Here is a 21,609-nt window from a genome sequence, read left to right as displayed (position 1 = left end):
TTTTGAGATGAAGTGTCGCTCTGTCACCCAGGCTGGAGTGTAGTGGCTCATTCTCGGCTCACTGCAATCTCCACCTCCTGGGTTCAAGTGATTCTCCTGCCTCAGCCACCTGAGTGCTGGGATTACAGGCACATACCACACCCAGCTAGTTTTTGTATTTTCAGTAGGGATGGGGTTTCACCATGTTGGCCAGGCTAGTCTCAAACTCCTGACCTCAGGTGATGTGCCCGCCTCAGCCTCCCAAAGTGCTGGGATTACACAGGCATGAGCCACCGCGCCTGGCCTATTATTTTTTAAAATGCACTATCAGCAGAATCATAAATTGTCATTATTTACAGATGAGGTAATTATATAAGTAGAAAATCCAAAAGAATTTATAAATGGACTAGCAAGTACTTAACAGATGAACTTAGTAAAGTCTCATGATAGAAGGTCAGTATGTAAAATTTAATTGTACTTTTATATATTATTAACAAGCCAATTTTAAAAATATATTAAAAATTAATATTATTTTAAAGTAACATATAAAGCATCAAATACTTAAGAATAAATCTAACAAAAATGTGTAAGACCACTCTACAGATAACTGTAAAATATTATTAAGAGAAATTTGAAGGCCTTTAAATAAATAAATGAGCAGTTGTGCTCATGAGTTGGAAGACTTGGTGTTATAAAAAATGTGAATGCTCATTACATTGACTATAGATTTTGTGCAATCCCATATTTATTGTTAGCAAAATTGCCACGTGATTTTAAAATTTATGTGGAAACACAGAGTACCTATAACAGCCAAAGCGATCTTGAAGAACCAAGCAGAGAGACTGTACTACCTGGTGGAAGAGTTACTGTAAAGCAGCAGTAATTAAGTCAGTGTGGTAGAAGCAGATTCATACATAAATGGATACTTGAATAAAGAATCTTAACCCTTACTGTATGCCATTGATGGAAAATCCATTCTGAATGCCCTGCAGATCCAAATGTGAAAAGTAAAACAGTAAAATTTCTAAATAGGAAAATATCTTCATGACTTGGAGACTGGCAAAGATTTCTTAAATGGTTGTATGCCTCTTTTAAAGTATCTCTTGTACTCCATAAATATATACACCTACTATGTACCCAAAAATTAAAAATTTAAGTTTTCTTAATTGGGAAACAAAAAGCACTAAGTATAAAGCAAAAAGACTGATAAATTGGTAACTTAAAAATCTGTTTCATTAAAGACAGTATTGCTGGGTTCCGTGGCTCTGGCCTGTAATCCCAGCACTTTGGGAGGCTAGAGTGAGAGGACTGCATGAGCCCAGAGTTTGAGACCAGCCTGAGCAACATGGTGAAACTCTGTCGCTACAAAAAATATGAAAAATTAGCTGGGTGTGGTGATGCAGGCCTGTGGTCCCAGCTACTTTGGAGACTGAGGCGAGAGGATCGCTTGAGCCCAGGAGCTTCAGGCTGCAGTGAGCCATGTTCACGCCACTGCACTCCAGGCTGGGTGACAGAGCAAGGTCCTGTCTCAAATAAATAAATAAACAAGGATACAATATTAAGAGTATGAACAGGCAAACCATGGAAAAGTAAAAAAATTGATAATACATACATCTGACAGTGTATCCAGAATATGTAAAGAAATCACACAGAGCAACAAAGAAAAGCCAGTGGAATAAAAAAAAATATGTAAGATACTTAATCTGCCATGTCTCAAAGATGACGTCTGAATGAACTAAAAACAATGAAAAGGTGCTTAACTTCGCTTAGTAATCAGGGACGTGAAAATGAAAATCTCAGTGAGATACCAGTACCTTGACAGTGCCAATACTGAGTATCTGTGTGAATGTGGAACAACGGTGATAGTTAGCACAGCTAGTGCTTTCAAAGCTGGCTTGGCAGTATTAGCTAAAGCATAGCAAATGATACAGCCATTTTACTTCTAGGTGTTTACCCTACACAAATACTTGTAAATCTGCCCAAAAGGGCTAAATATTTGTAGCAGCTCACAACAGCGCTGTGAGTAAAAGGTTAGCAAAGCCCTTTTCCCATTTTCATTAGTATTTGAATTCTATTAACTTCTTAATTTCCCTTTCCCTTAACCTAATGAGAGCAAAATATCAACTAAATGCCTAAGCAGCATTGTTTATAATTAAAATGACCCTGATTGGTAAATTTTAGATGGGCTGTGAAGAGCCATTAATGAATTATAAATGCCCAATCCGGATGCCGTACTTTCATGCTTTGCTGAATGTGGTGACTCATAAGCCTGGATGTATCCTTTGCAGGGACCCTGGAAACTCTGCCCAGAGCGTTGTTACAAAGGATATTGGTTCCCATGGGGCCTGAGGCTTCTGAGCCAAGGCACCTCCTTTCCATGCCCCTGTGACTAGACAATAGTCGCAACGGCCATGGGGAGAAAATGCCTCCAGATGGCTCCATGAACTGCTGCCAGGACCTACATTGAGGAGGGACAGTTGATGCTGCCCTCCTGGCAATTTGTTGTTATTGTCTTTTTTCAGCCCAGACCTTTCCATAGAACCTCAGACTTTAGCTGCTGATTCCACATTTCTACTGTGTCTAATAGTCATTTCCAGAACGAAACTCTGGATTTTTCTGCCCCTAAACCTTCTCTTCCTGTAGTCTTCCCCATCCCCACTAGTGGCTCCTCTATTCTTCTGGTTGCTCAAATCAGAAACCTTGTTTCTTCTCCTCTTACACTTCACATTCAATCCATTAGTAATCTTCTGGCTGCTCCTTGAAATATATCCTGAATTTGGCCATTTTCACTGCTATTGCCGTGATACAAGTCATCATCACGTCTCTCCGGGACTTCTGTGTTGGCCTCCTAAGCAGTCTCCCTCCTGCTTAGTCTATCCTACAGCTGGAATGATCCCTCTATCATGTTAGTTCATATTACTGCTCTGTCCAAAAACCCCTAAAACTTTTTTCTCACTGATTAAACTCCCAAATCTTTGTGCCCTGCAAGCGTGCAAATACCAACTCTCTGACCTCTTCTCCTACGACCGTTGCCCCTTGCCACCTCTACTTAAGCCACAGTGTCCTCCTTGCTATTCTTCAGATACTCAGAAAATGATCCTGACTCGGGACTTCTGCATTCGCTATTCTTTCCACATGGAACATTCATCTTCCGTGGCTATTCATTTTCCTTCTCTTACTCTCTTATGGAAAATAGCACCCCATTCTCCTACTTTCAATTCACCTTGCCCTAGCTTATCACCTGACACATTTACTTGATAATTTGTGCCTTATCTTTCTCTCTTTCATAGAATGTAAACTCCTTGAAGGCTGTTGCCCTTTTTGCTCACTGCTGCCTGTCGGTAAAATTTCACAATCCTGGGGATAAACAAAATACCTTAAAGCTTTCAGAGAGAAGAAAAACCCAGGTCCAAATCGAAGTAGTGGCAATTTGAGTAATATACTTCCCATTAGCATTCCTAGAAGCTAGAAGACAGTGGACAAGTGCTTACTGAAAAATGATATCCAGTCAAAGTAATATAAAGATATTTCTGGCATGCAGTTCTTCCAAACATTTATGACTCATGCATATTTGTTGTTGTTGTTGTTTGAGGTGGAGTTTCGCTCTTGTTGTCCGGGCTGGAGTGCAATGGTGTGATCTTGGCTCACTGCAACCTCCGCCCCCTGGGTTCAAGCGATTCTCCTGCCTCAGCCTCCCAAGTAGCTGGGATTACAGGCATGCGCCACCACGCCCAGCTAATTTTGTATTTTTAGTAGAGACAGGGTTTCTACATGTTGGTCAGGCTGGTCTTGAACTCCTGACCTCAGGTAATCCACACACCTCGGCCTCCCAAAGTGCTAGGATTACAGGTGTGAGCCACCGTGCCCGGCCACGTGTTTTTAAATAAAGCCCCTGGAGGATGTGCTTAAAGAAAATGAGGGAATACACCAAGGCAGAGAAAGATAAAGAACCCAGTGACTAATGAATAAGCCTAAGAGAAAAGCAAAGGAAATTCTGAGGATGCTGGAGAAGGATGATGCATGTACAGAGAAAATAGCCAGTCCCTGATGGAAACAGGAAAATGAAAAGACTGCAAGAGGAATGTCTCACTGGACACAGTAGAACATTTTGAGAGGAGATTTACATTTCTAGTAAAGAGATTGAGGATGAATTAATAATGGGTGTATAGGAAAATAGGCCTATGAAATAAGTGACTTAACTATAGAGCAAACTAAAAGTCGTATAGGAAAATAAATACAATATTCTGTGTCTTAGTATATATAACTTTTTACATAGTCAATAATGTGAATACTGAGTATCTAACAACATGATGATTTAACTGTATGGGGAGGAGTGGGACCAGGAAGATGGGTATGAGAATTCATTCCTCATCTTCTATAGTGTAAGTTACTACAGAATATCTAAAAGTGACAAGTCAAGAAATGACAGTTTAAGCATGTAGTTTAAAAATAATGGAGGTAATTAACATAAGCAAAAAGAATTGAAAGTGCCTGCTTCTGGGGAGTGGGTGGGACTTTGGACAGGGAATTTCTTGTTTCGATTTTTTAAACTAACTTTATAGAACTGTTTGACTCAACATAGCTTTGACTTAAAATTTTAAGGGTGAATAAAAGAGGAAGTAGATTAAACGAGCTATAGACTAAATTTTCTTTTTTTTTTTCAAAAACCAGTAACATAGTCATTTATTATCAATATCAAGTATGTATTGCACATAATCGTATGCACTATACTTTTTTTAATTATTATACTTTAAGTTATGGGTTACATATGCAGAACGTACAGTTTTGTTACATAGGTATACACGTGCCATGGTGCTTTGCTGCACCCATCAACCCATCACCTACATTAGGTATTTCTCCTAATGTTATCCCTCCCCTAGCCCCCCACCCCCAAAAGGCCCCAGTGTGTGATGTTCCCCTCCCTGTGACCATGTGTTGTCATTGTTCAACTCCCATGTATGAGTGAGAACATGTGGTGCTTGGTTTTCTGATCTTGTGATAGTTTGCTGAGAATGATGGTTTCCAGCTTCATCCATGTCCCTGCAAAAGACATGAACTCATCCTTTTTTATGGCTGCATAGTATTCCACAGTGTATGTGTGCCACATTTTCTTAATCCAGTCTATCATTGATGGACATTTGGGTTGGTTCCAAGTCTTTGCTATTGTGAATAGTGCCACAATAAATATACATGTGCATGTGTCTTTATCATATAATGATTTATAATCCTTTCGGTATATGCCTAGTGATGGGATTGCTGGGTCAAATGGTATTTTTAGTTCTAGATCCTTGAGGAATCATCACAGTGTCTTCCACAATGGTTGAACTAATTTACCCTCCCACCAACAGTGTAAAAGCATTGCTATTTTTCCACAACCTCTTTAGCATCTGTTGTTTCTTGACTTTTTAATGGATATTAGCCCTTTGTCACGTGGATAGATTGCAAAAATGTTCTCCCATTCTGTAGGTTGCCTGTTCACTCTGATGATAGTTTCTTTTGCAGTGCAGAAGCTCTTTAGTTTAATCAGATCCCATATGTCAATTTTGGTTTTTGTTGCCATTGCTTTTGGTGCCATTGCTTTGCCCATGCCTATATCCTGAATGGTATTAATACAGCCCAGGTTTTCTTCTAGGATTTTTATCGTCCTAGGTCTTACGTTTAAGCCTTTGATCCATCTTGAGTTTATTTTTGTATAAGGTGTAAGGAACGGGTCCAGTTTCAGTTTTCTGCATATGGCTAGCCAGTTTTCCCAACACCATTTATTAAATAGGGAATCTTTTCCCCATTGTTTGTGTGTGTCAGGTTTGTCAAAGATCAGATGGTGGTAGATATCTGGTGATATTTTTGAGGACTCCATTCTGTTCCATTGGCCTGTATATCTGTTTTGGTACCAGTACCATGCTGTTTGGGTTACTTGAGCCTCGTAGTATAGTTCGAAGTCGGGTAGCGTGATGCCTCCAACTTTGTGCTTCTTGCCCAAGATTGTCTTGGCTATGCTAGCTCTTTTTTGGCTCCATATGAAGTTTAAAGTCGTTTTTACCAATTCTGTGAAGAAAGTCAGTGGCAGCTTGATGAGGATAGCATTGACTCTATAAATTACTTTGGGTAGTAAGGCCATTTTCACGATATTGATTCTTCTGTTCATGAGCATGGAATGTTTTTGCATTTGTTTGTGTCCTCTCTTATTTCCTTGAGCAGTGGTTTGTAGTTCTCCTTGAAGAGGTCCTTCACAGCCATTGTGAGTTGGATTCCTAGGTATTTTATTCTTTTTGAAGCAATTGTGAATGGGAGTTCACTCATGATTGGGCTCTCTGTTTGTCTGTTATTGATTTATAGGAATGCTTGTGATTTTTACACACTGATTTTGTATCCTGAGACTTTGCTGAAGTTGCTTATCAGCTTAAGGAGATTTTGGGCTGAGACGACGGGCTTTTCTAAATATACAGTCATGTCATCTACAAAGAGGGACAATTTGACTTCTTCTCTTCCTATTGCTTTCTCTTGCCTGATCGCCCTGGCCTGAACTTCCAATACTATGTTGAATAGGAGTGGTGAGAGAGGGCATCCTTGTCTTTTGCTGGTTTTCAAAGGGAATGCTTCTAGTTTTTGCCCATTCAGTATGATATTGGCTGTGGGTTTGTCATAAATAGCTCTTAGTATGTTGCGATATGTTCCATCGATACCGAGTTTATTGAGAGTTTTTAGTTTGCAAGGCTGTTGACGTTTGTCAAAGGCCTTTTGTGCATCTATTGAGATAATCATGTGGTTTTTGTCATTGATTCTGTTTATGTGATGGATTACGTTTATTGATTTGCATATGTTGAACCAGCCTTGCATCCCAGGGATGAAGCCAACTTGATGGTGGTGGATAAGCTTTTTGATGTGCTGCTGGATTTGGTTTGCCAGTATTTTATTGAGGATTTTCAGCTAGATGTTGATCAGGGATATTGGTCTAAAATTCCCTTTTTTTGTTGTGTGCCAAGCTTTGGTATCAGGATGATGCTGGCCTCATAAGATGAGTTAGGGAGGATTCTCTCTTTTTCTATTGATTGGAATAGTTTCAGAAGGAATGGTACCAGCTCCTCTTTGTACCTCTGGTAGAATTTGGCTGTGAGTCCATCTGGTCCTGGACTTTTTTTGGTTGGTAGGCTATTAATTATTGCCTCAATTTCAGGACCTGTTATTAGTCTATTCAGAGATTCAACTTCTTCCTGGTTTAGTCTTGGGAGGGTGTATGTGTCCAGGAATTTATCCATTTCTTATAGATTTTCTAGTTTACTTGCGTAGAGGTGTTTATAGTATTCTCTGATGGTAGTTTGTATTTCTGTGGGATCGGTGGTGATATCCCCTGTATTATTTTTTATTGTGTCTATTTGATTCTTGTCTCTTCTTTATTAGTCTTGCTAGCAGTCTATCTATTTTGTTGATCTTTTCAAAAAAAAAAACAGCTCCTGGATTCATTGGTTTTTTTTGAAGGGTTTTTTGTGTCTCTGTCTCCTTCAGTTCTGCTCCGATCTTAGTTACTTCTTGTCTTTTGCTAGCTTTTGAAATTGTTTGCTCTTGCTTCTCTAGTTCTTTTAATTATGATGTTAGGGTGTCAATTTTAGATCTTTCCTGCTTTCTCTTGTGGGCATTTAGTGCTATAAATTTCCCTCTACACACTGCTTTGAATGTGTCCCAGAGATTCTGGTATGTTGTGTCTTTGTTCTCGTTGGTTTCAAAGAACATCCTTATTTCTGCCTTCATTTCGTTATGTACCCAGTAGTCATTCAGGAGCAGGTTGTTCAGTTTCCATGTAGTTGAGCAAGTTTGAGTGAGTTTCTTAATCCTGAGTTCTAGTTTGATTGCACTGTGGTCTGAGAGACAGTTTGTTACAATTTCTGTTCCTTTACATTTGCTGAGGAGTGCTTTACTTCCAACTGTGTGGTCAATTTTGGAATAGGTGTGGTGTGGTGCTGAAAAGAATGTATATTCTGTTGATTTGGGGTGGAGAGTTCTGTAGATGTCTATTAGGTCTGCTTGGTGCAGAGCTGAGTTCAATTCCTGGATATCCTTGTTAACTTTCTGTCTCGTTGATCTGTCTAATGTTGACAGTGGGGTGTTAAAGTCTCCCATTATTATTGTGTGAGAGTCTAAGTCTCTTTGTAGGTCTCTAAGGACTTGCTTTATGAATCTGGGTGCTCCTGTATTGGGTGCATATATATTTAGGATAGTTAGCTCTTCTTGTTGAATTGATCCCTTTACCATTATGTAATGGCCTTCTTTGTCTCTTTTGATCTTTGTTGGTTTAAAGTCTGTTTTATCAGAGACCAGGATTGCAACCCCTGCTTTTTTTTTTCTTTTGCTTTCCATTTGCTTGGTAGATCTTCCTGAATACAGCACACTGATGGGTCTTGACTCTATCCAATTTGCCAGTTTGTGTCTTTTAACTGGGGCATTTAGCCCATTTACATTTAAGGTTAATATTGTTATGTGTGAATTTGATCCTGTCATTATGATGCTAGCTGGTTATTTCGACCGTTAATTGATGCAGTCTCTTCATAGTGTCAATGGTCTTTACAATTTGGCATGTTTTTGCAGTGGCTGGTACCAGTTGTTCCTATCCATGTTTAGTGCTTCCTTCGGGAGTTCTTGTAAGGCAGGCCTTGTGGTGACAGAATCTCTCAGCATTTGCTTCTCTGCTAAGTATTTTATTTCTCCTTCACTTATGAAGCTTAGTTTGGCTGGATATGAAATTCTGGGTTGAAAATTCTTTTCTTTAAGAATTTTGAATATTGGCCCCCACTCTCTTCTTGCTTGTAGGGTTTCTGCAAAGAGATCTGCTGTTAGTCTGATGGGCTTCCCTTTGTGGGTAACCCGACCTTTCTCTCTGGCTGTCCTTAACATTTTTGCCTTCATTTCAACCTTGGTGAATCTGACAATTATGTGTCTTGGGGTTGCTCTTCTTGATGAGTATCTTTGTGGTGTTCTCTGTATTTCCTGAATTTGAATGTTGGCCTGCCTTGCTAGGTTGGAGAAGTTCTCCTGGATAATATCCTGAAGATTGTTTTCTAACTTGGTTCCATTCTCCCTGTCACTTTCAGGTATACCAATCAAATGCAGATTTGGTCTTTTCACATAGTGCCATATTTCTTGGAGGTTTTGTTCGTTTCTTTTCACTCTTTTTTTCTCTAATCTTGTCTTCTGGCTTTATTTCATTCATTTGATCTTCAATCACTGATCATTTCTTCCGCTTGATCAAATCGACTATTGAAGCTTATGTATGCTTCACGAAGTTCTCCTACTGTGGTTTTCAGCTCCATCAGGTCATTTAAGCTCTTCTCTACACTGGTTATTCTAGTTAGCCATTTGTCTAACCTTTCTTCAAGGTTTTTAGCTTCCTTTTGATGGGTTAGAACATGCTCGTTAAGCTCAGAGAAGTTTGTTATTACCGACCTTCTGAAGCCTACTTCTGTCAACTTGTCAAATTCGTTCTCCTTCCAGTTTTGTTCCCTTGCTGGTGAGGAGTTGTGTTCCTTTGGAGAAGAGGCATTCTGGTTTTTGGAATTTTCAGCCTTTCTGCTCTGGTTTCTCCCCATCTTCTACCTTTGGTCTTTGATGTTGGTGACCTACGAATGGGGTCTTGGTGTGGATGTCCTTTTTGTTGATGTTGATGTTGATGCTATTCCTTTCTGTTTGTTAGTTTTCCTTCTAACAGACAGGCCCCTCAGCTGCAGGTCTGTTGGAGTTTGCTGGAAGTCCATTCCAGACCCTGTTTGCCTGGGTATCACCAGCGGAGGCTGCAGAACAGCAAATATTGCTGCCTGATTCTTCCTCTGGAAGCTTCGTCCCAGAGGGGCACCCACCTGTATGAGATATCTGTTGGCCCCTACTGGGAGGTGTCTGCCAGTAGGCTGACTATATTTTCAAGGAGCTTGACTGAAGGAAACTTTTCCCTTCATCCCCTAGCCCACACCCTAATCCTGTAATTACTTTATTCTAAGTATCTCAAGTATATCCCATCTTTTTTCATTCAAATAAGTTCTTGCCTCTTGGTCTACTAACCTCCCTAAATCCTGCCCTTCTCCAGTATAATCAGATGTGATCTTTTGAGTTCTTTGGTCAAAATTATCCATTAACCTTCCATTTCCTTTAAGATAAAATTCAAAACCTTTAATATGAACTGCGGTATTCAATGTGATCTGACCCCTGCGCCCCATCTCATCTTTCATACCTTCAACTCCAGCTATTCTGAACTCTGTTTCCATAGGTTATCATTTATTCTTTGTGTCCTTTCTACCTTTGTACACTTAGAAGCCCAGTCTCCGTCAGTTCCTCTGACTAAATTGCTTCTTATCCCTGAGGATCAAGCCCAGGATGACTGGACTGCTACCAAGACTCCCTGTCCCTCCTCTTACCACTCACCAAAATGTGTTCTTCCTTTGTGTTCTGTAAAATCTCCTGCATGCTTGTTATCACATTTATCACACTATATTTTTATTGTTTATTCCCTTTCCAACCTGACTCTTCCTTCTTTTGTCCTCCTGTGGTTGAGCTTCTTGACTTGCTGAGACAATGGTCTTTTTTTTTTTTTTTTTTCCTTCGTTCACCTTTCTCATCCCCATTACCTAGAAGGATGTCCAGATTATAGTAGTTACTCATTACACGTTTGGGATGGGTGAACAGATAGATTCATAGATGGATGTCTTAAGATTTGAGGCCAGGCGCGATGACTCACGCCTGTAATTCCAGCACTTTGGGAGGCTGGAAGCCAGCAGATTATGAGGTCAGGAGATCGAGACCATCCTGGCCAACATGGTGAAACCCCATCTCTACTAAAAATACAAAAATGTAGCTGGATGTGGTGGTGCACACCTGTAATCCCAGCTAGTAGGGAGGCTGAGGCAGGAGAATTGCTTGAACCCGGGGGGTGGAGGTTGCAGTGAGCCGAGATCACACTCGCACCACTGTACTTCCAGCCTGGGCAAAATTTTTTTTTTTTTTTTTTTTTTTAATATGGATTCTCGCTCTGTCACCCAGGCGGAGGCTTCAGTGAGTCGAGATCGCGCCACTGCACTTCAGCCTGGGTGACAGAGCAAGACTCCGTCTGAGGAAAAAAAAAAAAAAAGAAATAAAAGACCAGAAAGTAGATTAATGGTTGCCAGAAGATGAGGGTAGAGAGGATAAAGTGTGACAGAGTGGGTGTGGGCTTCTGTTTGGGGTGATGATGTTCTATAATTAGGCAATGGTGGTTGTTGCCCATCCTTGTGAATAAAGTAAAAAACCACTGAATTGTACACTTTAGAGAGGTAAATTATATGGTATATGAATTATATCTCAATTTGAAATGAACAAAAAAAAGATGAGATACAGTAAAATATTTAGCATTTGACAATACTGTCATGGTTCTTAGGGAAGAGACTTGTTCATAAGGAAATTTATGCCTGTCAGAACAAGTAAGTTTTCAAATTAAAAGGTGAAGACATTCAAAAAATCTAAATGGTCATCTAAACGTCTGTTGGCGGAAAATCTATTTCTAGCTCAATTGTAGGACATCTGACTTTGCATTCGATAAAATAGTAAGGAAATATTCTGCTTATAGTTTTAATTTTTCTGGCTTTTGTTACTGTTTGTCCTAAGTTTTTGAGATACCAGAAAGCTTTTCTTTTCTTTCTTTCTCTCTTTTTTTTTTTTTAAAAAAAAAAAAAGGTTCAAGTTATTCTCCTGCCTCAGCCTCCAGAGTAGCTGGGATTACAGGCATGCACTACCACGCCTGGCTAATTTTTATATTTTTAGTAGAGACCGGGTTTCACCATGTTAGCCAGACCAGTCTTGAACTCCTGACCTCAGGTTATCCACCCACCTTGGCCTCCCAAAGTGCTGGCATTACAGGCATGAGCCACCATGCCCAGCCTAAAAACTCAGTTATTGATGGTAGCCGAGAGATGAGAGCTTTTACTCATATTTTTGTTTTTGAGGAGGGAGGAGAAGAAATCCTACCCATCCTTTGTGTTTTCTTCAGATCTTCCTCAGCACTCATACAGAATTAACTGCATGCTTCCATGTCATTTCTAATGTACTTTTTATATGCCTCTGTCCTTCTAAAAAGCAGATCTGGTCGTGTCACCCCCTACTTTCTCTTCTGTGATTCCCCGTTATTCTTGGGTTAAAGTTCAGTCATGGCTTACAAAGGCTTTCTGATCTGGCCTGGCTTGAGGCTCCTCGGTCAGTCCTCCATTGGACTTCTGGTTCCCTCCACCCCTTGCTTCCATGGATGCGGTGTCATCTGCCTAAAAAAGTCTTCTCCCTACCCTTGAATCTGGCTAACTGCTTCTAGCCTTTCAGGTTTCATCTTAGCATTTTCTATGGTAAATCTTCCCTGACCAAACTCCCCATCCCTCCCCAGTTTGGAATATTCCTCCCCTATACTGCTGTGGTACCCAGTGATGCCATTAGCCAATTACTTGATCATACTCCCTGCCATTGACTGTAGCTGCCACTGGACAGTCTTTGTCCTTCTCCTTATGTTTTATCCACCAGTTCCTAACACTGTGTCTGGAACACAGTATGTACTCAGTAAACATTTGCTTGTTTCTTCTAATAGCCTATCTGTGAAACGCGTTGCCAAGCAGATATTTAACTGAATCAGTGATTGATGACTGTATTTTTTTGTCTAGGAGTATATAGTAGCCAGAGAGGAATGTACCCCCCTCCAAAAATGAATATATACATACGTCTTCATGTTCTACATCATCCAAAGTCTCTGCTCTATCTCACCAACTGAACAATTTAAGGCTCATTTTTGCTAAGTTTCAGAAATTGGATCACTTATCAAAATATTTTTATGGAAGCTTCAAAAATAAAGTAATATTTAGTCATTATCTGCAAGAATAGGCTTTAGATATTTTCTAGTGTAACGTGTTAAAACAGCTGTATAAAGTGGACCTTATGGGCTGGGTGCAGTGGCTCACTCTTGTAATGCCAGCACTTTGGGAAGCCAAGGTGGGTGGATCACCTGAGGGCAGGAGTTCAAGACCAGCCTGACCAACATGGAGAAACCCCATCTCTACTAAAAATACAAAATTAGCCAGGCATGGTGGCACATGCCTGTAATCCCAGCTACTCTGGAGGCTGAGGCAGGAGAATTGCTTGAACCTGGGAGGCAGAGGTTGTGGTGAGCTGAGATCGCGCCATTGCACTCCAGCCTGGGCAATAAGAGGGAAACTCTGTCTCAAAAAAAAAAAAAAAAAAAAAAAGTAGACCTTATAGTGTATGTGTCAAGTGTTTTAAGGGAATGAAGAGGCTGGGCATGCTGGCTCGCACTTGTAATCCCAGCACTTTGGGAGGCCAAGGCAGGGGAATTGCTTGAGGCCAGGAGTTCAAGACCAGCCTGGCAGCACAGTGAGATCCCATCTCTACAAATTTTTTTTTTTTTTTTGAGACAGAGTCTTGCTCTGTCGCCCAGCCTGGAGTGCAGTGGCGCTATCTCGGCTCACTGCAACCTCTGCCTACGGTGTTCACGCCGTTCTCCTGCCTCAGTCTCCCGAGTAGCTGGGACTGCAGGCGCCTGCCACCACGCCGGCTAATTTTTTGTATTTTTTAGTAGAGACGGGGTTTCACTGTGTTAGCCAGGATGGTCTCGATCTCCTGACCTCGTGATCCGCCCGCCTCTGCCTCCCAAAGTGCTGGGATTACAGGCGTCAGCCACCGCGCCTGGCAATTTTTTTTTAAATGAATGAATGAATGAAGATAAATATGCCTAGAAACTAGAACCTGGGCAACTCTCCTCCATGAAACCGATCTATGAAAGCACTGTTGATTGTGAGATCTGAGACTGAATCCACCAAATCTGAGCTTCTGGATTAGACTTTTTGGTTCAAGCAGAATTTAGCTCATATAACCTATTTATATTTTCCTTGAAAACCTTACCAAGGATCTTAATTTTTCATTTTTTCTTGACTTTTTAATGGTTTTTAATTTATAGCTCTAAAAAAATTGTCATTTAAGAATCGCTTGAACCCGAGAGGTGGAGGTTGCAGTGAGCCACGATCACGCCGTTGCACTCCAGCCTGGGCAACAAGAGTGAAACTCTGTCTCAAAAAAAAAAAAAAAAAAAAAAAAAAAAAAATTGTCCTTTAGTAAAAACGACAAAAATATATCTGAATAGTCATCGTTTTATTTGTCTTGCATTTTTTTCCTTTTATCTAGGAATGTGATGGCATATTATCCTACTTTGTTTGTTATCTGATGTGAATAGGTTTTGTCTGACTCTGTATAATTGGCTTTTGTCATTTAACGTTGATAATAAATTTCATACTGTTCTAACTGGAGTTTTTCTTTGTTTTTTTTTTCCCTCTCATATCTAGTTGTTGTGGAATTATAAGCTGAACCTAACTACAGACCCCAAATTTGAATCTGTGGCCAGAGAGGTTTGCAAATCTACTATAACAGAGGTAAGTTGTGAAAGAATTTTGTAGACATCTGATGGCTCAGAGGAGAAAATTACCAGACCAGCCCTTATGAGAAGAATGACTCAGTTACATTACTTTTCTTAGAATTCACATCTGTCTTGGTTGACAATTAGGAAGTTGGGGGGTGTAATTAGACTCTTTTTGTTAATGTCCACCTACGCTTACATTAGGATACTATTGATTGAGGCAGTTGGAAATCAGGTTCTATTGGTCTCAAAACAGCAAGTAAAAGTGCTGAGGTATCAGTGCTACTCTCACACATTGGACAACATGCTGTGTCTGAAGCATATCAGCCTGGTTACAGGAGGTCTGTCAGCATTCCTGTTTTGGCTATGCAGCTGGATCAGTTGACCCACAGAGGTATATACTTCAAATAATAGGAGTTAGTGTTAAAAAGGTTAAGATTTTAAAAATTATTTGTCTTGGCCCAGTGTAAACAACAAATAATATTAGTGAAAATTGTGGTACTTTAAATTTCTTTTTTTTTTTAACGGTTTTTTTTTTTGAATCAGTAATAGAAGCTCCAGGAAGCCAGAGTTTCTGCGTACTGAAATATGAGAATCACAGAGAAAACAGTTGCTATTTTTCCACCCCAGAATTAACAGTCATAGATCTCACACCATACTAATTGTCCTCAAGCTGGCCCTATTGATGAATTAAGTCAGGGCCACATTCTTCAGAGCTCTTAAGGAAGACCCTGTCTCATCCAGATAAACCATCAGCCTGTGTTCCTTGTGTCATTATGGGGACTCGTAGAACCTGTTTTCTCAAACTTTCTAATACTAGATCAGTTATGTTTTATTCTTTTAAAGCAGTGACCCCTCATATTTACCTTGGGGCTTCCAAGCAGAAAGGCATATCGTTGAAAAATTTATCTTTAGCTCCTAGCTTTAATATTCTACATCTCAAACTACCTTAGCTAGCTATAGGACTAAACCTCTAACTTTAAAATATCAAGGGCAAAGATGTTTGCTTAATAACTAAACTAAATACTAACAAAGAAATTATTCCCAGGCTTGAACTTTAAATGTTTGTATTTTCCCTCTATATTGTGGTACTATACAATTGTAAGTAGATTTTTTTTTTGAGATGGGAGTCTTGCTGTGTCGCCCACGCTGGAGTGCAGTGGTGCCACCTTGGCTCTCTGCAACCTCTCCCTCCCTGGTTCAAGCAATTCTCCTGCCTCAGCCTCCCAAGTAACTGGGATTACAGGCACATGCCACCAGGACTGGCTAATTTTTGTATTTTTAGTAGAGACAGGGTTTTGCCATGTTGGCCAGGCTGGTCTCAAATCCTGACCTCAGGTGATCCACCCGCCTCAGCCTCCCAAAGTGCTGGGATTACAGGCATGAGTCACCGTGCCCGGCCATAAATAGTTTTTTTTAAAAAAACACATTGGGAGAGATACATATATATACACCCACATATGTTTGTTTTGCCTCATTTTGTGTCCCATTAAATACATACCAGTTTGATTGGCCCAGGGAAATTTAGTTGAGTATGTACATATTCACTAGAATAATTTCACTCTGCATTAGGCTGGCTTCCATATAATGTGTGTATCACGATGGTCCTCTGTGACCTTTTGGGGTGTTCTAGTTTTGTAAAAGATTAGCATTAACAAGGACACTTCTCCCTCCCACAGGAAGATTATACTGGAGTCAGGGAAATTAAATATCAGGAAGAACACAGTCTCCAGCAAAACATTTCATTCTATATTTTCATTCTATCATCTTTCTTAATTTTGGAATCGTACTTCCAGGGAGAAAAACAACATCACAAGAATACCTGTAAACTATTAATACAAACCAAACTTAATCTCCAGGATTGAGCTAAATCCTGCCTGCTTTCCTTCTGGCTCCAGTCAAAAAATAGAGTGACTGCAGCATTTTGCTCATGGTACCTCTTCAATCTGCTCCCCAGCCACTTCAGAGTTTACTCCTATTCTTAAATATGTTGGTGATGATTTAGTGCCCCTTTTTTGCTGTTCATCTTAGAAGTTTAGTAAGATAGAAGGAAAAAGTGCTATTCAGCAGAATGAAGAAACATGCAAACTTCTCATTCTAACACCATGCCCTGTTGTAATGGATAGTGAGCTGAAAAATGAGTAGGTGCCACATCTCTGTGTTTCAGTAAAATCTCAAGTGATTGAAGCTAAAATTTACATTTAGTTTCTTATTGAGGCTACAGTTCAAAATGTGCTCCTGGTTTTTCTTGATTTTTTTTTTTTTTTTTTTTTTTTTGAGGCGGTGTCTTGCTCTGTAACCCAGGCTGGAGTGCAGTGGTGCGATGTCTGCTCGCTGCAAGCTCTGCCTCCCAGGTTCATGCCATTCTCCTGCCTCAGCCTCCCAAGTAGCTGGGACTACAGGCACCTGCTACCACACATGGCTAATTTTTTTTTGTATTTTTAGTAGAGATGGGGTTTCACTGTGTTAGTTTAGCCAGGATGGTCTCAGTCTGCTGACCTCGTGATCCGCCCGCCTCGGCCTCCCAAAGTGCTGGGATTACAGGTGTGAGCCACCGCTCCTGGCCTCTTGAGATGTTTTAAAACTTTTGGTTGCTCAATATTAGGGCCTGGAAAAATGTTTCTCTGTTTCATTAAGTGGGTGTCTGCCACTAGTCTTGTTTTTTATCCAGTGTTTTTCTGTGGTTGAATTACAAGTGCTGGGATTTTCAAGCATCTATTCCTCCTTTCACTTTTCAAACTTAAATCTGTTTTGTTCGGCAAAAAAAAAAATCTTTTCCAGGAAATACAGTCCTGGCCCTCTTTTTTTTTTTTTTTTTTTTTTTTAAGATGGAGTCTCTCATTGTCACCGGGGCTGAAGTGCAGTGGCGCAATCTTGGCTCACTGCAACCTCCACCTCCTGGGTTCAAGCAATTCTCCTGCCTCAGCCTCCCAAGTAGCTGGGACTACAGATGTGTGGCACCACACTCAGCTAATTTTGGGTTTTTTGTTTATTTGTTTAGAGAAGGAGTCTCGCTCTGTTGCCCAGGGTGGAATGCAATGGCTCAATCTCAGCTCACTGCAACCTCTGCCTGCCGGGTTCTAGCAATTCTCCTGCCTCAGCCTTCCAAGTAGCTGGGACTACAGGCGCACGCCGCCACACCTGGCTAATTTTTTGTATTTTATTAGAGACAGGCTTTCACCGTGTTGCCCAGGCTGGTCTCGAACTCCTGAGCTCCGGCAGTCCACCCGCCTCAGCCTCCCAAAGTGCTGGGATTACAGGCATGAGCCACCGCACCTGGCCAATTTTTGTATTTTTAGTAGAGATGGGGTTTCGCCATGTTGGCCAGGCTGGTCTCAAACTCCTAAGTTCAAGTGATCCACCCCCCTCCGTCTTCCAAAGTGCTGGGATTACGGACGTGAGCCACCGCGCCCAGCCATGGCCCTCTTTTAGGCATCACAAAAACTTACTTGGGGTTAAACTGAAAGAATTTCATTCATCTTGACTGTTGAAAATCTCTGCTGTCTCTGAAACCAGTGTGAGACTATTTACTAAATTCCCAAGTTTGCCCCTTTAGAAGTAAACACAACTTTCTTTTCTGAACTGAGTTGTTTACGTGGTCTGGATTTGATACTGGAGTTAGAGGTGAAGACAACCTGTTGCCTATAGGATAATTCCTCGGTGGTGTGTCCTTCATCCAGCACCTTTTGGAAGAGGAGATTGTGTTTGTTTTGCCCTATGGGCATGCTTGTGATAGATAGGCCTAATGGGGAGAATGCTCTCTATTGCATTCAAAGGACAAATAAAGCACTGTTTCTTGTTTATATTCAAAATAAACATTCCCATTTAACTCCTTCCTCTTGTCAGAATTGCCACTTCAGTTTGTCTTAATTTCCCCAAATGCAATAGGCTCTTTTCCAAACACCTTCTCTGTTTTATAATTTAAGCTTATAATTCTATTATTAGGTTTTACTTTTGCCTGAATTTCAGCATTTCGGGGCTAGTTTGCTTTATTAGCATTTTGTGGTTTGGAATGCACTTTGCAGGAACACCACCATGCAGAATCACTCTGTGCCTTATCCACTAGATCATATGTCTAAACCACCCAAACTAGGTTCCCCTTCCCAAACTTCTTGCTAAACTGCACTGATCATTATTTTAAACATGTTTCCCAGACCACATGTGTCCCAGACCACAGCGGTTAAGTTTGGATTCTACTGATTTCAAAAACACATGTTCAATCCATAGTTAATTTAGAACACATTAATGTCATGTCAAGAAGTAGGCCAGGTGAGGTGGCTCACGCTTATAATCCCAGCACTTTGGGAAGCCAAGGTGGGCGGGTCACGTGGGGTCAGGAGTTCGAGACCAGCCTGGCCAACATGGCAAAACCCCGTCTCTACTAAAAATACAAAAATTAGCCTGGCATGGAGGTGAGCTCCTATAATCCTAGCTACTCAGGAAGCTGAGGCAGGAGAATCACTTGAACCTGGGAGCCAAGGGTTTCAGTGAGCCGAGATCATGTCATTCCACTCCAGCCTGGGCGACAGAGCAAGACTCTGCCTCAAAAGATAAATAATAATAATATCATGTCAAGAAGTAATATTACACCTTCCCTCCTGTCTCTCCTTGGCCCTTAGGTTTGCCTAACAATAATAGTTTTCTGTGTAGCGTGGCTTAGGGTATGCAGCTGGACTTCACTTTTGCACCTGTTTGTCAAACCTTCCTCCCTAGATTCATCCCCTCGCTGTCCCCTGCATTTTTTGCATGGTTACAAGGACTTCCATAGGACCATGCCAAAGCTGTAGATGTTAACAGCTCTTTTCACTGCATTTAGAAGTGAGCATTACCTAAGCATTTGATATGTAGGTATTTTTTTGCAAAACACATTAATCAGGTTTTTCTAGAAGGCACAACAGTCTGAGTAGGGATGACACTATTTTTCTTTAAAATGAATGTATTCCTAAATGTTTTCCTTGGATATATTTCTAAGCATTTTTCTTTTTTTCTTCCAAGTAAAGAATTAGGAAATCAACAGGAAAATTTCAGACATTTTTCTCTTTGATAAATATTGTTTGATACGAGCATGGAATACTTTTGTAAAACAGCTACTTTATTTTGAGCAGATTAAAGAATGTGCTGATGAACCGGTTGGAAAAGGTTACATGGTTTCCTGCTTGGTGGATCACCGAGGCAACATCACTGAGTATCAGTGTCACCAGTACATTACTAAGATGACGGCCATCATTTTTAGTGATTACCGTTTAATCTGTGGCTTCATGGATGACTGCAAAAATGACATCAACATTCTGAAATGTGGCAGTATTCGGCTTGGAGAAAAGGTATCTAATACTACGTTAGCTTCAACAAAGGGGTCTTAAAATTTGGTGTATGAAAAGCTTTGTATAACTGACATGGGAAAAATTTAGGACTGGAGTGACCTTAAGTTGAAATTGAAGAAACTTGTCCAGACAGCCCTAAGAGCTAAGGCTGGTTGACAGTGTATTTCATGTGTTTGTAGCAAAATATTTCAGTACTGTATGGGAAGCAGAGGAATTAATACCTGCAAAGAGTGGTGTTGTCTTCACAATATTAGACCAGCTGCTGGTTACCTGTAATGTGCCTCTGGCAAAGGAGAGACCTGAGTTCTCTAATATTTTTTTTTTGAAACACAGTCTCCCTCTGTTTCCCAGGCTGGAGTACAGTGGTGGGATTTGCGCTCACTGCAGCCTCAGCCTCCTGGGTTCAAGTGATTCTCCTGCCTCAGCCTCCCGAGTAGCTGGAACTACAGGCATGCACCACCACGCCCAGCTAATTTTTGTATTTTTAATAGAGATGGGGTTTCGCCATGTCGGCCAGGCTGATCTTGAACTCCTGACCTCAAGTGATCTGCCCGCCTCGGCCTCCCAAAGTGCTGGGATTACAGACGTGAGCCACCGGTCCCGGCCAAGTTCAGTAATCGTTCTCTGCGTATGTCCCACTGTTAGTATAAAAAAAATTACTGGCCGGGCGCGGTGGCTCATGCCTGTAATCCCAACACTTTGGGAGGCTGAGGTGGGCAGATCACGAGGTCAGGAGATTAAGACCATCCTGGCTAACATGGTGAAACCCCGTCTCTACTAAAAATACAAAAAAAAAACACCGAAAAACAAAATTAGCCGGGCGTGGTGGCAGGCGTCTGTAGTCCCAGCTACTTGGGAGGCTGAGGCAGAAGAAAGGCATGAACCCAGGAAGTGGAGCTTGCAGTGAGCCGAGATCACGCCACTGCACTCCAGCCTGGGAGACAGAGTGAGACTCCGTCTCAAAAAAAACAAACAAAAAAATTACTTAGCACACTGGCTGCTGTTCATCTATAAAATATTAGAAAATTTTAAGATATGTGAAGGTACTTCTAGTTAGTTGGAAGAAAAGTCCTCTCTAAATGTGATATATTATTAATCTTCATCTCAGAAGAACTGATTTTAGTAAAGACAGGAAAGAAAATAACTACCTAGCTAGTTTCTTCTTCCACAGTTATATCTGATCTTATTTTTTGACTTAGTCTGCTGAACAGAAGGTCACAATAGAAATCTGGCCAGGTTTATTCTGAATTTGTTTGCTTAGCAAAAATGAAAAAAACTCCTGAAAAGTAATGGATGCCGGTGGGAGAGGGAGCCTGAGACCTGTGGCATCACCTATTAGTTGCTGCTGCTCATTAATCTGCTGTTCAGGAAATATGGAAAATAAAACCCATTTTCCCTTTGCCCTCTATTTGTTCATGGTTGGCAGGCGTCTATCACTGACAAAGGGGACATGGTGTTAGGATCCTGGAACTGAGCACACAGTTCAAATGAAGGGTTTCTTGCTGTGTATTGTCTGGCTGTCACCAAAGCCCTGATACCCTTTCCTTAATATCAGCACAGGGCCTGTTCCTTTATCAGAGTGTACCACTGAGTTGGTCTTGAAAAACTCTGTGGCTTGGCATAAATCTTTCAGGCAAATAAGGAAAGGACAGCTTTAATAAAGAACGCAGTGTTTTCCTTTCCAGCAGACTCTCAAAATGGCACAAAAGCACTTAAGTCACTGATGATTCAGGAAGCTCTTCTGACTTTATTTAGGATGTTGAAAATTATATCCAGTTCCAAACCTGGCTCCTTTTAAAGTCTCCACAGGGTTCCAAACATACTTTTCAGGAATCAGAAATGAGGCTTTTTCACCCTCGTGATGAGTGCTCCATGCAGTAAAGCCGAGCGTTT

The 21,609-nt window shown here is 40.8% G+C and overlaps 1 protein-coding gene across 1 annotated transcript in view; it reads left to right on the top strand.

Annotated features, from left to right (window-relative positions):
* LOC115933368 (Golgi apparatus protein 1-like) overlaps window positions 1–21,609 on the top strand; it is a 56,657-nt gene that overhangs the window by 7,931 nt on the left and 27,117 nt on the right. The window contains exons 2-3 of the mRNA XM_055366523.2: window positions 14,325–14,411; window positions 19,501–19,716. Coding sequence (XP_055222498.1) covers window positions 19,540–19,716 — 177 coding nt within the window. The 5' untranslated portion in view covers window positions 14,325–14,411; window positions 19,501–19,539. The remainder of the gene's footprint in view (window positions 1–14,324; window positions 14,412–19,500; window positions 19,717–21,609) is intronic.

Source organism: Gorilla gorilla, chromosome 18 (assembly GCF_029281585.2).
Source record: "Gorilla gorilla gorilla isolate KB3781 chromosome 18, NHGRI_mGorGor1-v2.1_pri, whole genome shotgun sequence".
NCBI lineage: Eukaryota > Metazoa > Chordata > Mammalia > Primates > Hominidae > Gorilla > Gorilla gorilla.
Note: the sequence above shows the minus strand (reverse complement) of the source record. Positions and strands in the feature narration are given on the sequence as shown.